Source organism: Dama dama, chromosome 1 (genome assembly GCF_033118175.1).
Source record: "Dama dama isolate Ldn47 chromosome 1, ASM3311817v1, whole genome shotgun sequence".
In the NCBI taxonomy this organism is placed as follows: Eukaryota; Metazoa; Chordata; class Mammalia; order Artiodactyla; family Cervidae; genus Dama; species Dama dama.
This window is the reverse complement of record NC_083681.1, coordinates 61,139,758-61,163,813: the sequence shown is the minus strand read 5'-3', so window position 1 is coordinate 61,163,813 and position 24,056 is coordinate 61,139,758. Positions and strand designations below refer to the sequence as shown.

General features: G+C 33.9%; 1 protein-coding gene across 2 annotated transcripts in view; it reads right to left on the bottom strand.

The window, feature by feature from the left end:
- Positions 1-24,056, bottom strand: part of ELP4 (elongator acetyltransferase complex subunit 4) — a 225,699-nt gene that overhangs the window by 146,776 nt on the left and 54,867 nt on the right. For both annotated transcript variants that reach the window (XM_061151202.1, XM_061151213.1), the window contains exons 5-7: positions 19,765-19,904; positions 4,965-5,049; positions 193-381 (exon numbers count right to left, since the gene is read on the bottom strand). In XM_061151202.1, the coding sequence (XP_061007185.1) occupies positions 193-381; positions 4,965-5,049; positions 19,765-19,904 (414 nt within the window). The remainder of the gene's footprint in view (positions 1-192; positions 382-4,964; positions 5,050-19,764; positions 19,905-24,056) is intronic.

Genomic DNA, 24,056 nt, shown 5'->3' with positions numbered 1-24,056 from the left:
CTCACTGTATATTAAAACCATAGATACTAAAGTATTGGATAATCTTAAAAGATACCTTGCTGCTTTGGCATTTTAAGCATCTAAAATCTCTTTTACACAAATGACACATGAAAATAATTTATAAAGCATTTATATACTGCTCCTCAACGATGAACCACAAGTTAGGAGAAAGTAGTTTTGGGAAATTCCTACCTGGATAAGGTGTGTTGGCATGGTAATGATACAGGCTGAAAGAGAGGTTCGCAGAAGTCCACGGAGTATATAGAGGAACTTCGTGAGGCTATGACTCGTGTCACAGTTTTCTGTACAGCAAATATCATCTCCCCACAAAGGTGAACCAAGATTCTGGATTCCTATTCTTAAAATGTTTTTCTGTTTTTTCTAAGGGAAAGTGAGAAAGAGGTAAACACATTAAGTTTAGTAAATGACAGGATACCTCTTTTACTTTTATCTGCCAGTTCTTATTTTTATTTAAAACAGATAAGAGAGATAATGTCAACAGATGTAGGAAAAAACTTCATGTAGTATCAATAATAAGGCAATATAAAGGAGATCTTTAAGATTATGATACTATTAAAAATAGCAGAACTATTTTTTTCTTGTGCTTTTTCCTTTTGGAAAAATTGAGGAGTATCACAGGCCTTAAACTTAATAGTTTCTAAATTTTAACAGTGACTACTCTAAGAATTATGTTTGAGGCAATTAAAGTAAAAATCACAGGTAAGAATAAAGACAGTCTAAACCAGAATGCGTACAAGCCATTCTTAGCATTACAAAATTCTGTCTTACAATAAACTACAGAGTGCTCACTATTTCTCAGATAAATTCTATCATGTTCATTGCCTACTATTCTGTGTGGAAGAAGTTTAAAAATGTATTTTTTTGGTGTTTAACATTTTGCACTTGCCTCTATTTTTTCTTCTTGAAGCTATTTTTATGATAATTTGACACTTTTCACAAAACAGGTGAACATTTATTTAGAACTTGAGCCCATTGACATTAAGGTCATAACAACAGTGAAAGATATTTCTTGGGAAAAGAGCATTGAAAAACCATTAAGTAAAACCTAATTTGAATGTCAATAAATGTTTGCCAGCAGATATGTTTATAACAAATCTTACTATTTGGGTTATTCTAACCAAACAAATGTTTTGCAAATGCTTTCCTTAGCAATTCAGCAAAATTTCCAGGCAAAGGAAGGAGCTATCAGCAAAACCTGGCACAATGAAATAATTGGAAAATCATTACAATTCTAACAGGAAAAATAAGATTTATTCTCCTAAAGCAAAGACTTGGAACATGACTTTCTAGGTGTGATTTCTGATGAAACAAGATCCTAAACGTGCTACTGCTATAAAATGCCATTAATAAAATTTATGAAAGTGATTTTCTGTAAATCCAAGGAGGATTTGTTGATAAAAGAAAGTAGGGAAAATGAATAAAACATTGAAATGTTACAAGAGGAAAACCTAAGAAGATAGTAGTTAGTAAGACAGGTAAAATAGAGGCTTTTAAATATGCACTGTACAGCTAAGTAGATGTATGATTTTGGACAAAACACATACATTACTTAGGTCTTAGTTTTCTCATCTCTAAAATAAAAAGGATAGAACAGAATGTTGCTCTATGAGACTATGCATGCCTGTGTGTGTGCTTAGCTGTGTCTGACTCTTTGTGACCCCATGGACTATAGCCTACCAGCCTCCTCTGTCCTGGGATTCTCCAGACAAAAATACAGGAGTGGGCTGCCATTTCCTCCTCCAGGAGATCTTCCCAACCCAGGGATTGAATCCAAGTGTCTTGTGTCTCCTACACTGGCAGACAGATTCTTTACCACTGAGCGACCAGGGAAGCCCCTATGAGACTATATAATTCCTCAAATAAATAAAGTGATACAAAAGCCTATATAAAACTATGAGAATGAAATTTAAAACAGAAGAATTTAGTCTAAGAACATTTGAGAAAAACCTTTTGACTTCAAGGACCTACAGCACAATGACAATATGAAGGCTGCTGGGTCAGTTTCCTTTCCTGCTTGCCTTGAGGGTATGATGACAATATGATAGCATAGGTTGTGATCCTCAACAGTCCATAAAAAATGCTTTCTTTGTATTTCTGTATTGAATAAAATAATGTAGTATATGTTAGAAGTATAAATAAATTTCTGATGAGTTCCTGTGAAGTATCTGTGAAATATAACAGGTTATTCATTTTTCTGTATTACTTAGAAACTTGGAATTTAAACCAAATGGAAAGAGTAAGGTTCATATTCTCATCCCCAAACTTGCTATCTCATGATCTATAGCCTAAGTTAGATTCCTAGAAGAATGAGCAGTCTGGAAAAAAAAATTTCCAAACAAAATCTATATATTAGAATGAAACCTGATGGTAAAAGGAGAGCAGCATCATATTGTGTACCCTGTCAACATTTCAGAAAGGTCAGCTGTATTTTAACCCACAGTTATCATTACCTACTACTGTTGGATCAAAAAGTTTACACCAGTTTATAACAAAATTGCTGTCAGGTACAGAATCAGGACAGCCACAGTTTAGTGACTTTGACAGGTACACTGATATACACATATAGGAAGAATGAAAAGATTAAGCCAGAGAATGAATGAGTGATAGATATTTAAGTGAAGTAGGTACATAGCACATTAGATATAACTGAGCATAATACTTAGCAGAGATAATACATTTATATTTTAAAAAATATATTGTATTTGTACAGTATATATTGTATTTTACAGTATTGTAAAAACAAAGGCTGAGTTACAAATTTCCTGTGTTGTTTGGAACATCTAATTCCTTGCTATACCATAAAATAATGGGGCATACTGCGAGGCATAATAAAATTAAAAAAATAAACTTTTGCTGACAGCTGAACAATAAATAAATTTATGCCTTAGAGAATATCTAAAATATTTAATCTGGTACTCTAAGCAAAAATCAATGTTCAAATTTCACTTATTGTATTATTTCTTAGATACCTGAAAATGAAAAATAAAATTATGACAGCAACTTGTAAATGTTCCCACTCCAAATATCTTCACAGATAAGCTACAATACTTTACTTTTACCATTATTAATTATACAGTAGTATATAATATTCTATTCCTTAGTGTCCATTTGTTGACTCCAACTAGTTTATTTGCAAATGTAGTGACAGAGAAAGTAAGATGAAAATATCCTTTTAAAAAGTAGGATTTACTTCAGTGTCAGGATATTATCTTGACTCAGGAATAATATTTTTTGAAGTAGTGCCTGATAGATGTATTTTTGTGGCTTTTGGAAGTCATCTAAAGTTTCTGAGACAGATAAACAGTCTTGGTAATTCAGCAAATGATGTAATCCATAATTCAAAAATATACAAATTCATTAACTATATTTTAGTTCCAATAAAATAGGAAATATATTTATAATAACTTATTTGCATATTTAATTAAAATTATTTCTTAGCATTCCTGGTACTCACCATAAAAATGTATTTCTCAACCCTGTTTAATCTTTATGAAAGTTATAGAACCTCTGGTTCAGAGACCCAAGCCAGTCTGTTGTCTATTAATGTTCATAAAATAAAGTATCATTTATTTAAAATGGTGTTAATTCAAAGAAACAAGTAAGAAAAGCTTTTCATTCCATTCTAATAATAGGGTTCTTTGGATATGTGTGTGTGTGTGTGTGTGTGTGTGTGTGTGTGTGTACATACCTATATATGTAAGTATGAGGGTATTTACTATTGCCTTTGCTTTTCTTGCATTCTGTAAAATTTCTTGCTCTTAGAAGATGTGTCATCCTACAAGAGCAGCAGCTCTGCACAATGTACCACAGGAACTGTTATGACATGCCTGTTTCCATAGTTACCAGAGCGCGTGGGGAGAGGTGTCTGTCAGGGACCAATTTACCTCTCCAGACGGGTACTGCCACCAAAGAGAAGACATGGAGCCCATAAATCTTAGCTAGACCAAAAATGGAGCAAGAATGACCAAAATAAAAGTGTAGTAAATACCAAGGGCTGTCACAAAAACTGTAACATACAAGAAAGACCATCTATAAATGAATATGTGCCTTACCATACACACATAAATATTTTTAACCTGCTATTAAACTGATGATCAAAACAGACTCTAAAAGTATTTCTTTTGCCATGGACAAAGTGTTAAATATAGCAATAAAGCTAAAGAATATTTAAAAATCTGTGATACGAATTAAGAGCAAGTGTGGTTAATAATGCCAAAAATAAGACTTCTGGCTTTTTTGTCTTCTTCAACAAAAATAATGGTGCTCTGGAAATAATTCTGCTAAAATAATATAAATGGAATGCAAATCTTTTAGCAGCAATAGCAATTAAAATCACTGAGGAAGAATTGTGAAAGGCATGATATCTAGAAATAAAATTTCCCTCATTTTGTTCAAGTTAAACTAACCGGAACATTTTTAATGGTAGGAATCCAGAGGAAGTTTTTAAAAATAGAGCTACAGAGAAATAGTTAAGATATAAAATATTTTAATGTAGCAAATAAAAAATGCATCTTTTATTCAATGAGACAACTAAAAGCATAATATAATAAATAAAATCTTGAAACTCATAATTCAAAATTAAGGCCTGACTGACATAACTATAAAAAATTAAGATAGAAAAATACAAGTCCCGCAAATTTAACAGTAATTTTCAAGCTATGTTATTTATTAATTCCAGGCACTACAAATACATATTTAAAAGTAATTCATGTTGACAATGCATATGAACATTTTCTGTGTATCCACTGAGAACTTAGCAAAAATTGAAAACGCACATTTATAGTCAAACTAAGGCTGCGTGTGTTCTGCTTATTTACATCCTCTGTGTTTAGAAACAGCTTGCTCACTGTTGAATATTCTAAGCCCTTCTGGTTCTAGCCCTAGAGAGTTTAAAAACAACATTACATACATGATTATAAAAAGGTTTTGAAGTTTCTCAATACCTGGGGATTGGATCCATCAAATCCTTCCTCATAAATAATGTTCTGGATAAACTGGAGCAGCTTCATGTAGCCAGAGGTCAAAGAACTGTTAATAAGAAGTGGTTCAAATACATACATGGGCTTATTACACAGCAAATACAAACTGTAAGCTACAACATTAAATAATTAATTAAAAAACACACATTTATGAGGTTATACTTAAATATCAGATAAGCCAAAATAATATGAATAATTCTAAAATTAAAAGTCAATACATGCATGGAATAAGTTGCATTGCCCTGTATTAACTAACTCAATGCTCTTGACATCATGGGAAGATAAAAATCTGTGGAGACTGAGATGACTTAATTTTATGTCAGGCTTAGTTACTACCAAGAAAATTAATGATTTAATGAAGCAACCTAAAAGATGAAGCCACTATAGCTTTTCAGGAGTAATCATGGATAATTAACACATAGTTAATAAACTGCTATGCCAAGTACACCTGAATCAACATCCTGATCACCTGAGCTTATCTTCCATCAAAGTTTTAATATTCTTAGAACAAAATTGCAAAAATAATACCAATTCAAAAACAATTTTTTAAGACAAATGAAGACAAGTGGATATATAAACTCCACTTTTGTTTGTAAAAAGATGACAAAAAATATATAAATTTAAGAGGATAAACTATTTCCTACATGAATATTAGCATTAATGTTACTATTTCAAAATATTTTACAAGTGCTATGAAACATTAAAAAAATTATTAAGAGTTAAGAAAATCTGCTTAAATACTAACTGAATTTAAGATTCTTCATGATGGACAACTTGTGTGCTATGTCTGAACATAAAATGAGACGATGATGAAATTCTGGAGCATTGCAATTTCATAGAAACTGAAGTGCCTAAGACTGCAGAAGCTGTGGGTGATCTTAAAAATACAAAAGCATTTGCTTTACTGTGATCTTAAGTCAAGTGATCATATAGGTAGAAGTGCCTGCCATAGGAAAGAAGAAAATATAATTTGCAGCATTCAGGTAACATTAAAGAATATTCTTAAGAAGCTAGGAAATGCAGCAAACCACTTAAATAAATGTGCACAAAACTAATGATAAGTGGTTTAGCAAAAATATATGCACATCTTTGTAAACATTTTATCGAATAGTCAAATCCAGTCTAAAAGTACATCTCTAATAACAACAACAAAAGAAAACCAAGAGAAGAGAATGGTGCTCTGTGCAAAACAAGTACTACTCCAATCGAAGGATTTGGCAATACAATTATTTCTCATATACTTATTTCTCCATTTTCAATGAACATACAATGGATTACATGAAGGAGACATTTTTCTACTTTTCTGAGTGAGGAAATGTGTCTATAAATAATCATATTCCACAAGGACAACGACGTGACTATTTCGCATCTTAACACATATTTGTCCTGGCGAGTCCAACTTTCAGAACACAGTGTTTTTGTTTGAACACAACAGATTCAATTTCTATCTGGGTCAATTAGCTTCAGCAGCTACAATCTGCTCCAAGATTTTATTATGAAATGAATTCCAGCCAACCATTTGATGAAAGTCACTATGGGTTAAAGGAGGGTGGATCAAAAACATATCCAGTGTAGCCTAATCCACCAATAATGAATCTACCTAAGACCATTATTATTTCATATATTCAAAAAGTTTCTCATGTATTTTTCCTTCTGCCCTAAGTTGTTAGATAATAAAATCTGCCTCAAGTATTTGGTAGCAAATTTGGTGTCTAAAGGCCCATTACTAAATACCACATACATAAATTACTTTTTTAGTTTTAGTTGCTACCATTTATCCGTTTCATCTTTTCACAGCTTGATAACTATAGTATATCTAAGATTCTCTTCAATGGTATGGGGACAGTGGTTCTTCTGGTATGAGAACAAAAACAAGACATAAAGCCAAATATGCCTTAGTCTTTTTTCTTATTTTACACTGACATACATAATCCAATCACTAACAGTGATTAGATTATAACATAAATTCCTCCAAACTTGTAAGATTTCTAGGAAAATAAACACTTTGATGAATGGGGAAAAAAATCAATACATTTAGCTATATTAAGAATATTCATTTTTAGATACATGGAATTAGAACTTTTAAAACTTAACTAGTTTATATATTAACATTAAAATACTAAGTATTGTTAATCTTCATATTGACAAGTCCTTGTCAACAATATTTTATGGTAAGATACTTTTTACTGAAAATGAATATCTGTGTCATCTAAATTTTTTTTTATTAAACCTCTTTAATTTTGAGGATGTTGCCTTTTTATTTGTTCAACAGTCTAGTAACTCATAAAACAGGAGTTGTCAAGAAGTAAATCCAGTTACAAATATGACCCAGTTACAATAATGACCTTCCTTATTAATGTTTCCAAACATTTAACAAGGTAGGTTATCATGGTGTGTACAACATAACCCATCGGCAGCACATTTCAAATCATGTATATTATTTTGCCTGATTTTCATAATTTTTGATAACTTTCATAGTAAAATTACCTATCATGAAATTCTACAACGTCTTTAAAACTATACTGCTGCTGCTGCTAAGTTGCTTCAGTTGTGTCTGACTCTGTGCGACCCCATAGACGGCAGCCCACCAGGCTCCCTGTCCTATAACAGTACAAAAATATTAAAAATTAGAATTTTAACTTTACCTTTAAAATATTGGGCATTTAAATTTTTCTTTAGTTAAAAAATTGTCCAGGTGCATTATGTATCTGCTATTACCATGCTGTCTGATAGGAATTTCTTTATACTAACATACAAATATGGACAAAAGGGGTCCAATTACCCAGTGTAAACCTATATGCTGATGCCCAAGTTAACATCTTTAAAAAGTTTATAAAAACACATGAGACTTTCATGCCTTATCAATGTCCCTCCTCCCCCAATTTTCAGCAATAGGTCCAATGGATATTTGCATCAGAGAACTGTAATTTATATCAACAAATGGCATTAGTTTTCCTGTGAAAGGTAATTTTTGTCATTTAATCTCATCAAAAAAGATAAAAAACACTACTGTAAAAAAAATTAGATGTATATCTAGAAAATAAATCTGGTAATCAGATAATAAATAATAGATAATTACCTTGCACCTTCTCAAACAATGAACAAAGGAATACTACAGAGGTCTTAATGTGCTCAAAGAATAAATGTACCAACAACAAAAAAGCTTAGGTAACAGGAGATAAGATTTTATCTGTGAAAAAACATTATGAAAATAAAATCAGTATATGTGAAATTAACTAATTGATAAGTGAAAAGCTAACTCTTAGACAATAAATATATCAACTGGCAAAGTATCTGGCACATTAAATACTCAAAAACCTTTTGCAATACTGTCACAACATTTGATCATTATGGTAACTCTGTGAGGTAAATACAACCATTAACTCCATTTTATGGTTGAGAAAGTTAAGACCCGTTAGAGACTAAGTAATTTGACCATGGTTATACAACAATTAAGTAACAGAAGTGGCACATAAAATTCAAGTTTTCTAAAACTTCAAGTTCTTTTGGTTAAACTAGAGTGAGGTCCAGATTCAATGAAAAGTCTCTGGGTGCAAATACACAAATGTGGCTCAGATGAGGTTTGAACATGGCTCAATTTAACACAGTCAAAGTATTCAGGTATATGGTCATATATATGAGGGTGCCTACTCAATCGTGTCCGCCTTCTTGTGACGGCATGGACTATAGCATGCTAGGCTCCATGGGATTCATCAGGCAAGAATACTGGAATGGGTTGCCATTTCCTTCTCCAGGGGGTCTTCCGACCCAGGGATCCAGCCCACGTCTCCTGTGGCTCCTGCAATGGCAGGCAGATTCTTTACCACTGAGCCACCTGTCATAGGAAGGTATTTTTCTTTTAGTTGCATGGGTGAGAACTTCACCAATAGATAGGCCTTGTATTAACTCAATGTATGGTTTATAAAGAAAATTCAATATTGAAAAGCACAGATTCACAAATACAGAAACTAGGTACCAGTATAGCACAGTGGAGAGTGTGCTCAAGACCTGGGTTCCAATTCTATCTGCACCAGCAACTGTAGCAAATATGTGATTTGAGGCAAATTCTTTAATTTTTCTGTTCTGAACTTTGAAATTTTCTCATCTGTAAACCAAAGGAGCATACTAGATAATCTCTGTGGTCCGTTCTGACTTAAAATTATATGATTCAAGGATTAATTTTCCTTTATATTTTAAGAATGACTTTTCTCATTAAAATGATTCAGTGTTAGCTTTTTAAAAGTAAGAACTTCTTATGCATTTAAATATTGATGTTAACTACTTCTTAGGAAGAGAAACTAATAACTACCAATTATGATTGACTTAAAGTAAAGATGAAGCATTTTTGATATTATGCAAATCACTGAGAAATACAATTTGTATTACCAAAAATCTATTTACACATATATTTCAGGTATTCATCTATGACAAAGGGTGAGACATACTTGTAAGGCTGTAGGCACAATATCAAATGTTTCAACTAACTGTGTAAAATAGTTTGCTGAGCTAAAGTTATATTAGCATACAATTTGCATGTGGCTATAAAGACTGTGAAGTCTATTCACAAGTAATTTTCAAGTTAAAAATTCCATTATTATTACATTGAAGGATGTCATTTATAATTTTTCTTTTCTGATGCTTTTCGCCTAAGGACATCAAGTTTGATTCTCTTCACCATGGATACTCAATTAAGAGAACATAAAGGGACCAGGAATGTGTTAAGGGCACAAAGGTGGGCTGCGGCCAGCACAGACCTCTGGACCACAGCTGGGAAAGTACTAAGATCATGAAGATAGAAGAACTGTATGCATCTAGAAGCAATCCACTGACTGACAGGGACACTGTTGAGAATGGTTATGATCTTTCATGAAAAATAATTCAGTTCACTTACTTTGATTTCCATTAATTATGGATGTAAAAAAGTCACTAGATTATCTCCTTCTACACATCTTTACTGCTGTCATCTTTCCAACTTTGTGTCATTACTCATCTTTCAAACACCCTGACCTTTCAGTTTCTTGACCTCCTCTCCTCCAAAAATCTTGTCTCCATTCAACCTACAATACCCATTTCCGTGGTCATACCTTAGATCTTGTCATCATCAATAACTGCTATCCTTGTATAATCTCAGTCCATACACTCTCCTCCCTACAACCACCACTTTCTGCCTTTTCACTCAGAGTACCATTTAACTAGAAGAGTAGTTTTGCTGAGAAAGTGAGAAGAAGCAAGAGAAGGGCAAGGAAGTGAAGACTGAAGCTGACCATGGTTCAAGATGGTTCATTAGCTGAAAGAGTGTATCAAGGCGGGTGAGAGACAGCAGCCAACAGTACAGTGGTCTCAGTCAAGTCAAATGCTCGCATGGGGCTCCTGCATAGTTTATTTATTTTATACATAGTAGTGTGTACTTTTTAATCCCCTATCCTTATCCTGCCCCTTCTCCCTTCCTCCCAACTAGTTTGTTCTCTGTATCTGTGAGTCTGTTGCTGCTTTGCTTTATTTATTCATTTCATTTTTTAGATTCCATGCATAAGTGATAACATAGTATTTGTCTTTCTCTGACTTATTTCACTAAGCATAATACTCTCCAGGTCCATCCATGATGTTGCAAATGGCAAAAGTCCATTTTTCAATGACTAAGTAATACTTCATTGTATATGTATATCACATCTTCTTTATCTACTCGTCTGTTAATGGACACTTAGCTTGCTTTCATATCTTGGTTATTGGAAATAATCCCACTATGTAGATTGAGATGCATGTATCTTTTTGTTTACATGTATCTTAACAAGTGTTTTCACTTGTTAAGTCTTTTAATAGTACCTCTTTTAATAAGTTACTTTCAGGAGTGAGCTAAGTAATGTGGAAGGCACAATGAACATGACCACTGTTCGTCTTTGGGCCTATATATAAGGAGAAATTGAACTCCAAATGTATTTTTCTCAAAGGAAAGAATGGGATAGGGAAAAGAGAGCTGACTGTCCAGATTGAAAAATTGGCTGAAGCAGTTTTATTTTTTTCCCAAGAAGAAATAATTTTACTGATTACTGTAAATGGTATGATGGCAACAATGATAACGTACACTCTCACTTTTGACATACTTTCCTAGAATTGTTTTAACAATGCACACTTGTACAATTAACATGAGTGACATTTGTTTCGCCACACTACCTTTAACACAATGCATTATCATTTTAAATGTTTAATAGCTGAAAAAATGGTATCTCTTTGGTTTTTGCTTACATTTCTTTGATTACTAGTTAACCTTATTAGCTATTTCTGTAACTTTTTGAGAACAGCCTCTTGATTTCTTCTGCCCATTTTGTATTAGGGCACTCAACTTGTTCTTACTAATTTAAAAATGGTTTTAATTTACTAAATCTAAGTATATATACATCTATACACACATATATTTGTACTTTTAAAATTCTGAAAAATCTCAAATTTATAGAAAAGTTGTATACATAAAACAAAAATCTTTATTCTCTGTTTCACTAGAGAACAAGTTGCTGACATGATGACCCATTACTTCTTAATAATTTGGGGTATGATTCCTACAAACAAAAACATTCCCCTATATAACAATAATATAGCCATCTGACTTAGGATATTGATATAATTAGGAAATGGATACTACCATCAAAATCTTCAGATTCCATTCAAGTTTTTCCACCTGTGCTAGTATCATCCTTCATTGCAAAAGGATTGAATTCAGAATCACGGGTTACATTCAAATTGTTTGCTATTTCCCCACTCCAAGATTTTAAGACACTCTCTTAAATTTTCTTCTATTACTTTTATAATTTAATTTATTGTGTTTAAATCTTTAACTCTTTGGAAATATAATTTGATGTGAGATATAAAGATTTCATTATATTATCCCCAAAGGGTTAGACTTTATACACTTATTTGAAATCCCTTTCCTTTATGAAAAAAAATGTTTTCATCATACAAATTCAAACATATAAAACATAGAAGGGATAGAAAAAAAAACCCAAATTCACTACTCAAAGGCAAGCAATGTTATCAAAATGATCAACGTTCTTTCAGATACTGCTCTATATCAATCCCTCTTTCTTTACTGAGAAAAATTACTGTGGGATGTTAGGAAGCATGCTGATAAAAATGTTTGATTCTGAAGAGTATTTTACCAATAAACATACATAAGCAGAGTTATTATAACTACTTATTTAATTCTGGCATTTCACTCATAGCCTTTCCAATACTGATGTATTTATACTGAATCTCACAGTGTTAAGACGAGGATTTAGCTTCCAGTCTTTCATGAGTTTTTTTGACCAAATATCACTAAGTGTATTTAAGAACCTAAATTAATGTGTACTGAATTTCTGTTAGAAAAGAATTTCAGAAAAGCTATATAAAATTTTGTGTAAACAGGATTGCTGTTGCTGTTTAGTCTCCAAGTCGTGTCTGACTCTCTGCAACCCTATGGACTATAGCCCATCCGGCTCCTCTGGCCATGGGATTTTCCAGGCAAGAATACTGGAGTGGGCTGCAGTCCTTCTCCAGGGGATCTTCCTGACCCAGGTATCGAACCCATGTCTCTTTCATTGGCAGGAAGAGTCTCTACCATCAAGCCACCTGGGAAGCCCTATATATGCCCTATGGGGAGTCCAGGGAATATAGAAACTGCTTCTACCTATATCCCTTCATGAAGAAATTTTTAAAAGCATGGTATGGCGGCTGCCTATCTCTCTGAACTCATCTTCCTGTAACACTTGCTATCACTCACACTATTTCAACAACTAGGCCTTTTAGGTACTTGAAAACACCAATTACTTTCCTTTCCTAGTACACCTTCTGTCGCCTATGCCAAGAACACTTCTTGGCTTAGTGCTCTCTGTAAGACCACTTTTTTCTTCTTAGGATTTTTTTTCAAGTCTCATGTTCAGGTCTTCAGAAAGGCCTCATCCCTAACACAACACAAAGTTCATTCCCCTCCTCAGTGTATGGAGGGTGTTCTTTGTCTTTGTACTACTTATCATAATTCATAATGAGATCTTTACCTGTTTACTTGTTTCTTTTTAGCTCACGGCATGTGTGATCTAAGTTCCCTGACCAGTGATTGAACCTGCGCCTCCTGTGCTGGAAGTGTGGTCTTAACCACTGGACCACCAGTGAAGTTCCTTCTTGTTTTATTAATTCTTTTTTTAATTGTACTTTCTTATTCCAAAAAAAAATTTTTTTTAAATTGTGCTTTCTTAAGCTATAAATGGTCAAGGACAACAGTTTACTACAATAAACCTAGAGCTTAACATGATTCTAGGCTCATAAAAGCTAGGCTCAGGAGCATACAAGGTATTCACTCCAGAGAAGGTGTTCAATAAATATTGTTAGATATATGCTTATGCTTACTTACATCTGTAAATGGAACAATCCTAGTTCTCATGTCTAAAAGCATTCTTGATATTCCCTTTACTCTTTCCACAACCACAATGATATCAAAGAGATCAGAGAGGCAGCAAGGAACCAAATTAGGTAAGGACATGTAGACCTTATGGATCTCTGTTTGCATATAGGTTTTTTATTCTGAGTGAGATGGGATGCCATTAAAGGCTTGAGCCAGAGCAGTGATAAGTGCTGACTAACGCTGTAAAACTGTACTGTCTAATAAGACAGTACTTGTCACACACGGAATGCGAAGTGAAGTGGGCCTTAGGAAGCATCATTATGAACAAAGCTAGTGGAGGTGATGGAATTTCAGTTGAGCTATTTCAAATCCTAAAAGGTGATGCTGTGAAAGTGCTGCACTCAATATGCCAGCAAAACTCAGCAGTTGCCACAGGACTGGAAAAGGTCAGTTTTCATTCCAATCCCAAAGAAAGGCAAAGCCAAAGAATGTTCAAACTACAGCACAATTGCACTCATCTCACACACTGGTAAAGTAATGCTCAAAATTCTTTAAGCCAGGCTTCAAAAGTACATGAACCGTGAACTTCCAGACATTCGAGCTGGATTTAGAAAAGGCAGAGAAACCAGAGAACAAATTGCCAACATCTGTTGGATCATCAAAAAAGCAAGAGAGTTCCAGAAAAACATCTACTTTTGCTTTATTGACTACGCCAAAGCCTTTGACTGTGTGGATCACAACAAACTGTGGAAAATTCTTCAAGAGATGGGGATACCAGATCACCTGACCTGCCTCCTGAGAAATCTGTAGGCAGTCAAGAAGCAACAGTTTGAACTGGACATGGAACAACAGACTGGTTCCAAATTGGGAAAGGAGTATGTCAAGGCTGTATATTGTCACCCTGCTTATTTAACTTATATGCAGAGTATATCATGCGAAATGCTGGACTGGATGAAACACAAACTAGAATCAAGATTTCCAAGAGAAATATCAATAACCTCAAATATGCAGATGACACCACCCTTAAGGCAGAAAGTGAAGAAGAACTAAAGAGCCTCTTGATGAAAGTGAAAGAGTGAAAAAGTTGGCTTAAAACTCAACATTCAGAAAACTAAGATCATGGCATCTGGTCCCATCAATTCATGGCAAATAGATTGGGAAACAATGAAAACAGTGAGAGACTTTATTTTCCTGGGCTCCAAAATCACTGCAGATGGTGACTGCAGCCATGAAATTAAAAGGTGCTTGCTCCTTGGAAGAAAACTTATAACCAAACTAGACAGCATATTAAAACACAGAGACATTACCTTGCCGGCAAAGGTCCATCCAGTCAAAGCTACGTTTTTTCCAGTAGTCATGTATGGATGTGAGAGTTGGACTACAAAGAAAACTGAGTGCCAAAGAATTGATGCTTTTGAACTGTTGTGTTGGAGAAGACTCTTGAGAGTCCCTTGGACAGCAAGGAGATCCAGCCAGTCCATCCTAAAGGAAATCAGTCCTGAATATTCTTTGGAAGGACTGATGCTGAAGCTGAAACTCCAATACTTTGGCCACCTGATGGGACAAACTGACTCATGAGAAAAGATCCTGATGCTGGGAAAGATTGAAGGCAGGAGGAGAAGGGGATGACAGAGGATGAGATGGTTGGATGGCATCACTGACTCAATGAACATGAGTTTGAGTAAACTCCAAGAGTTGGTGATGGATAGGGAAGGCTGGCGTGCTGCAGTCCACAGGTTGCAAAGAGTTGGACATAATTGAGCAACTGAACTGAAGTCACACATAGCTACTTACACTTAAATTAATAAAATAAAACAAAAATTTCAGTGTCATATTGAAAATACTCATTATTAGTTGTATGTGGCTTGTGGCTGCTATTTTGGACAGTACAGGCATAGAAAATTTCCATCCTTGAAGAAAGTGCTATTGGACAGTGCTACATAAAAAAGTTTATGAGGGCTGCTTTGGACAAAAATAGGAGCCACCAAAAAGCAGGGAGCAGGATTAATTAGGAGGCTATGCCAAGAGTCCTGGCAAGAAATATGGGTGACTTAGGTTTAGCATGGTGGAGGTAAGGGATGCAAGAAGTGATCAGGATCTGGATATACTGAAGATACAGTTGACAGGATTTACTGATAGACTGAATATAGGGAGTGAGACAGAGAAAGGAGACAAGGGTCAACAATTGCTTTATTGAAGGAAGACCAGAAATATGAAAGAAAATACATAAAATACATAAATAAGAGAGAGTACATCTATGGGCAAGATGACTGGGATTAGGAATGTGGGAATAAGGGGGATGATAACAAAACAACCAATGAAAATAGCATGCTAGAATGCTAGAATGATCAATTAAATTCCATGTATCCAAAGGCCCCCTTGAAGAACAGAAAGAAGAAAGAAAGGTAAACATATAAGCAAGTTATTTCTCTTCATTGGTCAAAATCTTTTTACTTTAATTATATCACCAGCAGATAAACAGGTAGATAAAATTCTTCCTCACACTTATATCTCTGCTTTTCCTTAGCTCTGAGATTTGTATCATTATATCATTTTTTATATATCCTTTGAATAGAGTATAGTCTACTTCTGTAACTTTATGACTCTGTTATGAACTTTTAATCTCACCTAGAAGCTCTCTTCCAAAATCCCTTTTTCGTGAGTAAATTTTCTACTTATAATTTCTAAATATACTGTGGTTCTCTGCTTCTCAATCTAAGAAAAAAATCTGTATTTTTGAAATAAAATATACTCTTATATGGCTATGTTTCAGTTATTGGTTTCATCCCACTAAATCTCTGCGCTAAGAATAAGACTATAGTTAATTTGAGTTGTAACTATATTTTATGCTTTGATTCACTAATTCATTGACTATCAACTTAATACTTGTGTCCTAGATTCAGACAATAAATAGATGAAAAAAATTATAACTTTTCCTCAAGGATTTCCAAAGCTTGGCAGGAACATAAGAATGTAGACAAGACAAATAGTTAAGTGTAATGAAATTAGTGTTTTGACAAAAGTACGAACAAAGGAATATTAGTAGGAACATATGGGGAACACAGCTACGATTTGTCTAGGAAAATACTACAGAGGTTTATATGGAAGTTTCATTTACTATGGTAAAGAGACTTTGCAGGATAAGGAAAATGAAATGACTTCTAAAATTGTAAATAATATTCCTACCCACTTTCCACTGTTTTTCTCCTAGAAATTTTCCCAGAAAGATAACTAGTTCTCTTAGAATTCAGTTCATTCTAGTTAATACAAAACTTTTAGCTACTACTAGCTATTGTTAGCATAGATATATAAAAGTAAAATCTTGGAGACTAGAAGTCCAGGATCATGGTGCCAGCAGGGTTTGTGTCTGGTGAGAGCCAGGGTTAGTGTTGGGTTGCAGATGGCTACCTTCTCGCTGTGAGCTCACATGGCTTTTCCTGGGTGTTTATTCAAGGAGAGAGTGGAGAACTCAGTGTCTCTCCTTTTTTAAGGTCACCATCCTATCACACCAGGGCCCCACCCTCAACACCTCATCTAAGTGAGTGAAAGTGAAAGTTGCTCAGTCATGTCTGACTCTTTGTGACCCCATGGACTATACAGTCCACGGAATTCTCCAGGCCAGAATACTGGAATGGGTAGCCTTTCCCTTCTCCATGGGATCTTGCCAACCCAGGGATCGAACCTATGTCTCATCTAACTAACTCCCAAATGCCCTATCCCTAAATTTTGGGGATTAGGGTTTCAACATATGAATTTGGAGGGGGGGTGGATGGGATGAATACTAATCAGTCTGTAACAGTAGGTTAAGCAGTATGTCAGTAGATTCATGAATAAATAATAAAGAATGACAATATCTTTCTAGTAGGGAAAAAGAACTGTGCTTGGACATACCTATTAGCAAAGCTTAACTCAAAACAACATCAAATTAAAAAAAAAATTGTAAACGATTTTAGAATTATTCTCAAAATCAGTTTTTCTATTGTTTTATGTTTGAGATGATCAGATTTATAACAGTAAAATATCAAAACAAAATTATCTAGGCAATATTATTGTAATACATTTCAAGATTCTACAACCAGGCTTTAATTTGAAAGTTTAAACTGTAGGTATGAACATTTTCCATTGGCAAATATACCAGTAATTTTAGTCATTACAGATTTCAAATGACCTTCAGTTCTTCTTACTTAAAAAAAAAAAAAACTTTATAGGTTTCAACAGTGCCTTTAGAAATTATAAAATTATATATTATATCCTCATACATGATAGACACAGCCATATCCTCTCGTCTTAATTACAGGAAAAGTATGGACAAGTGTAAGGCTTCGCTTTATTGTTTTATAAATGAACCAGTAAAGTTCATTTTAGTGAAATGAGCACATGCTTTTCATAAAATAAATCTCACATGGTAAAGTACCCATTTTCAAAATTAATTTAATTACATGTTTAAAGTTTAATTACATTTAATTAAGCATTTAAGTTTAATATGAAATAAATGAATTATCAGTTAACTACTATGAAATGAAATACTGCCTTGATAATTAAAATCTATAAATTTTCCTGTTCCATGTAAAACTGTTAGTTCTCAAAAATATTCTTAAAATATATTTAAAAAATTACATTCCCATATCTAATCAAGGTATAATTTTTCTGGTGCCCAGCTTCTTGTTCGGTTATACATTTACTGCAGCAGTAAATGGAGACAGCCTGGTAAAGAAAAGAGAGCAGAAGGTTTTGGATACTTGGGTTTGGTGTCAGCTTTATTTACTCACAGACTAAAATAGTGGTAAAGCTGCTCAGTGTCTCTGACCTCAAGTTTCCTACAAAGTGGGGATAATACTGCTTCTCTTGTAGGGTTGTTTGGAGGATAAATGAGATAGCCCATGGTCTAATGCCTGGAACACTACCTGATATTGATCAGGTTAGTTGACAAATGTTAATTTCCCATCACTTTAGTTGCTAAGTGAATGAAAACCACTTTGTATTTTCTGGCTTAAAAGGTTTCATCTTTAGTTTTTTTAAATTACAAAAGTAACACTATATCTCTTTTCATGTATTTACATCATAATTAATGTACATTTTTTATTTCCCTAAGCACTCCATGAATGGAGACAGTATAGCATTACTGCTAAGAGAGATTTTTAGTATATGTGCTGCCGAAGTGAGCACTAAGAGATTTTTAAATCAGAAAGAACTGACTTTGAATCTGGGTTTTATGATTTACTTTTTGAGAAATCAAATCATGGAGACACTATTTTAATCTGTTCCCCAAGTATGTGTATATGTATGTCTGGTTCAGTGTTGACAAAAATTAGAAACTAGTATAATCAATAAAATCAAATAAATGGAATAGTTTTCACTAAACTCTCAGGCAGTATTTCTGGGAAAGAGACTCTAGATTTTTAAATCATAAATCAACATTTAATAACTCATTTCATTTTGAAAATAATGGTTTTACAGTGTAAAAGAAAACAACCTATTCTGTGAGGCAACAACCTATTCTGTGAGGCAACAATCTATTCTGTGAAAACCTTCCCTTGATTCAACTGCAATATGAATTAAAATTATTTCATTTAAAAGTATTTCTTTATTGTTGTTCTGTCGCTCAGTCGTGTCTGACTCTTTGCAACCCCATGGACTGCAGCATGCAGGCTTCCCTGTCCTTCACTATCTCCCGGAGCTTGCTCAGACTCATGTCCATTGAGTTGGTGATGCCATCCAACCATCTCATCCTCTGTCACCCCTTCTCCTCTTGCCTTCAGTCTTTCCCAGCATCAGGGTCTTTTCTAATGAGTCAACTCTTCGCACCAGGCGGCCAAAGTATTGAAGTTTCAGCTTCAGCATCAGTTCCTCCAATGAATATTCAGGATTAATTTCCTTTAGGACTGACTGGTTTGATCTCCTTACAGTCCCAACACTTTAGAAATTATTCAATGTTGAGTCTTTAATTTTCAGAGTTTTGCCTTAATAAAGTTAGTAGCAGTATGAATACGTTGCGTTGGTTTATTATGTATCAAAAACATGGAGCAACAGCATGATTTTATATCATTTTCACTGCTATTATTTTCAATAAGCAATACTTACGTATCTTGTGCATTTAGGGCTGAAGGATCCTATTACTGAATTATTTCACATTTTATTGAAAATAAACAGTAGTTATTATAAATTTGGTATCTAGATTTGTGAAGTTGCAAATTAAAGAGTAATGGTAGGTCCAACAGTTACAGGACTACAAAAATCTCATATAATGAAATAACATAAAATATTAAGGTTACATATTACCTAGAAAACTAACATTTATTAGGATTTGTTCCTTTAAATAGGCATTCTTTCAAAGACTGTGGTAAAAATGTATTTTACTAACCTTTGAAATCAGAATTGAAATCATTAACTTACCAGGGTTCTACATTAAAAGTTGATGATATTTTTTCTGGGAGAAAAAATCCATGCCACTTTGAGGTCTCAATGAGTTCTTGTGGTATCCTTTTTGATATATCATAATAGTGACCAAATCTTGAAGATGATACTGGTCCAGCCTGATAAGAAAACCCACACTGGTTGTTAAAAATTTCTTTTCTTTAAACTGTAATTTATTTATCCTACATTCAGCAAAATACTGATATATTTGTGCATTTTAATGAAAATATGGAAGAACTGATATATATATAGATTTATTAAATTTCAAAGAAGCATGCAACAATCTTTGTTACTGTAAACTATTTATAGTTAGAGATCAAACTTTACATCTCTCACATATCTTCACTCCCAGTGGTTCCCTAAGTTTAATATGAAATTAACCATCTCTTTGCTTTTTTGTGGGGGGGAACTTCCCTGATAGCTCAGTTGGTAAAGAATCTGCCTGCAATGCAGGAGACCCCAGTTTGATTCCTGGGTTGGGAAGATCCCTGGAGAAGGGGTAGGCTGCCCACCTGTGCTCTAGGGCTTCCCTGGTGGCTCAGCTGGTAAAGAATCTGCCTGCAATGCGGGAGACCTGGGTTTGATCCCTGGGTTGGGAAGATCCCCTGGAAAAGGGAAAGGCTACCCACTCCAGCATTCTGGCCTGGAGAACTCCAGTCCATGGACTCGCAAAGAGTCGGCAACGACTGAGCAACTTGCTTTCACTTTACTTTTTTTTTTTTAACCATACCTTCCTCAGTTCAAAAATTTTATATACATAACTCAATTAATGTTTAAGACTTCAAGTTTTAATAATAAAATAAATTTACAGTTTAGAAAACTTAAGCCAAATTAATTCATTGAAGAGGGGTCCAAAAGAAACTCGTTATTTATATACATTAAACTGAGCATCATATTAAAACTAAATTCTCATAAGACCATGTGTATATATACTATTCAAAACTTCTTACAAATAAAGTTAAGCTTACTGTATAAAATATATTGAGGTATTCCAGATAGGAAGACGGCACATGATAAAGTGGGAAAATGTATACAGGCTCTCTTAGTGAAATCAGAAATTTGGAATATTCATTATTAGTTCATTGATAATTCCTCTTTTGTGCCCTCCACTAATTTCTCCTGATAATTCTTTCTTAGAGGAAACTTTAATAACTACTGATGCTGAATTTAATTACACAGGACAGCTGAACCCTAGTAATATAACATTAATATCATACTGATTTGAATGGGCTCTGGGCTGATTTCTTTCAGTCAGCACATTCGAAATATATCTCTATCCAAATATACTTTTATCCAAAGTTGAACTACTAACAGACTCTGCATGGCAATAGTTTCTAATAAAATCTCTGATCTTTATTTACTTAATTTTCACAGTCTTAAATACTACAAAACACAAAAATTTCAGAACACTCAACAAAACTAGGTTAATATTTATGGAAACTGAGGAACTGTACAGAGTAGGTTCTTAATTTATTTTACTAAGTAAGTGACAATTTTGTAATTCAGAGAAGAAATAGACATTCACTTGCCACTAGGTGTTTGCATTTTAAGACTTCAGGAATTCATATTAAATTAAATCCCTACAAACATCAAATTATATAGTAATACAGAATTTAAAAAAATTAAAGTCTAGTAGAAACACTATTCTCAGATTCAGAGTCTGGGGGTTTGTCATTCATTTGATATATAGAATAGCTCTTCATTCCTCCATAAGGTATTATGTGTTTTCATTAATAAAAGAGACCTATCAATTGGCTTAATCTAATCTTTTCAATACAAAATATATTCTGATGTATGGTTTCAAAAACATGATTTATCCATTTGCCACGAAATTGCTAACAAGTACATTATGTCACATTAAAATTTGTTTCTTAAAAAGAGGGTGTAAGGTTTTTAAATGTAAAGTTATTAGTCTAAAGCAATTTAAACAAGGTCTGTTCTTTGGCCTATAATCTATTCTTTATCCGGATTATGGTTCAAAATGTTTTTACTGCAATCTCTGCTAGAGCTCATCTTTTTATTGTGTAAGTCCAAGCCCCCTTAATGTTTTAGAAAGGCCTTGACTAACTGAACTTTGATCTGATGTCTTCATTGAGAAAAACACCAGGTTGCCCATTTCAGATGCAAATCCCCCTAAGGCCCAATAGAATTTAGTAAAGACAGCAAAAAAGAAGAAACAAGAAGTTTCCAGGATCCTCTTTGAGAATCCTGGGGCACACTGGTGTCCTTAATCCACACTGCTGCATGGATTAAGGTAGGTGATAACCTTTCCTGATTCAAAAGAATAAGCGGAGTGCCTACAAACTGGGTGGAGACTAGGATTTGGTAATAATAAAACACCATGCAATAAAAGCCTGGTCTATGTCAGAAGCCTCTGAAAAGGCCTCAATGTACCACATTCCCAGGCCTAGTAGGGAAGCTTGCAAAAGCCTACCTGAATCAAATAAGCATGAATAATCTATTTTAGCGGACTGGCCATGGGGAGAGAGAAAGAAAGAGACTTTTCGCCTCTTTTAAGTTAATAAATTTATTAGTGGACTGAAGGTTCTTGAAGTCCTATGCACTCTGAGAAATATGCTAAATTGCCAAGAAGCAAAGTATGCTTTTTAAGTTGCCGTCTCTATCAATGTTTCTAATGATAATATTAATGTCATTGAAATCTGAGATTTGGGATGAATCAAGGAGAAAATTGAATTCATGCTGTGACAGTCTACACACAGAACACAAATAATTCATCAAAATGTAAAAATTTATTTGGAAAATTTAAAAATTACAATTAAATTATTACTTTTTTTTAGAAATTAAGATTAGATATGGCAACTAAAATATTTATAGGGTAGACATTAAACATTTAATCAATGATGCAAAACTTTAATGCTGCAATAAAAATGAAAAATAAATACACTCTTACAGGAAAAACAATTTTGTAATTTTTTTTCTACCCAAGACACAGAGTGTTAACATATCATCAGATGATTGAAATGTTGTGAAATCTTCTGAGGTCTAGAATTGTAAAATAACGACTTAAAATATTTCCTTTTAAAAAGGTCACTGAATGCTTTAAATCTAATAATAATAATGGTAATCCATGAAAAACTATCAACTTCCTGAAACAATAAATGCACTGAAAAAATTGAACTATCATCAATAACTATTCCAATCAATAACTGTTTACTCAGTTTGGTATAGTTTTACATAATGAACACTTAATTCACATTCATAAACTACCCTTTAACTTTGTCAGCTGTGGAAGAGAGTAAAATGGAATGGTTCAATAAAAATTTCTATGCTAAAGGTTTCCAAGAGGAGCAACAAAACAATACCCTCGCTCACCATGAATAGGTCAGAAAGAAAGCAAAAATTCAGACAAGAGCTGCACCAGAAAAAAAACAGTCCAAACAAGACATTTTCTTAGTGTTAGCATTTCTTGTTTCTCAGTACAGCATAACAGAAAGCAAGAATCCAAATGGTTATAAACCATTTTCAGCATCAGTTCAATCATTAGAAAGCAGAGTGAATAATAACAATTTCACCAGACTATTATAAGAATCTAATGAAATACTGGAAATGAATATCTTGTAAATTATCAAGTACTACATAAATATTATTAATTGTTATTATTGTGTTATGATTCACTAGAGAATCATAAGATCCATCACTATATTTTGCCATTACACTGCTCTATTGGAAAAATGGTATTTGTTGTCATCTAAAACATGTATATATCTATCACTGGACTGTTGTAGCTGAACTACTAAGATGAAAAGCTAAAGTGTAATGAGGATTTAATATAATAGAGATCTAACATGCTGTTATAAATTGCTGGAGCCATTCTAAGCCTTGGTAGTAGAGCTCTACAGTATTAAACAAATTAGGTCTCAGAATAGGCTGTAGGCCATCATCCTTGGAAGGGCATGGGGCCTCCTTGGTGGCTCAGGCAGTACAGAGGATGCCTATAATCCAGGAGACCTGGGTTTGATCCCTGGGTCAGAAAGATTCCCTGGAGAAGGGAATGACAACCCACTCCAGTATTTATTCTTGCCTCAAGAACTCCAGGGAGAGAGGAGCCTGGCAGGCTACAGTCTATGGATTTGCAAAGGTGGACACAACTAAGCAACTAACACTTTTTCACTTTTATCAATCCTTGGTGTGAACAGGGAACAAGGTTTGGTTTAATGATTCAACAGAAAGAAGGACACATGTCCACCCAGGAGAGAAAATCAAAATCACAGGATGAAGCAAAGTTGGCATCTACAAACTATACACTCCTC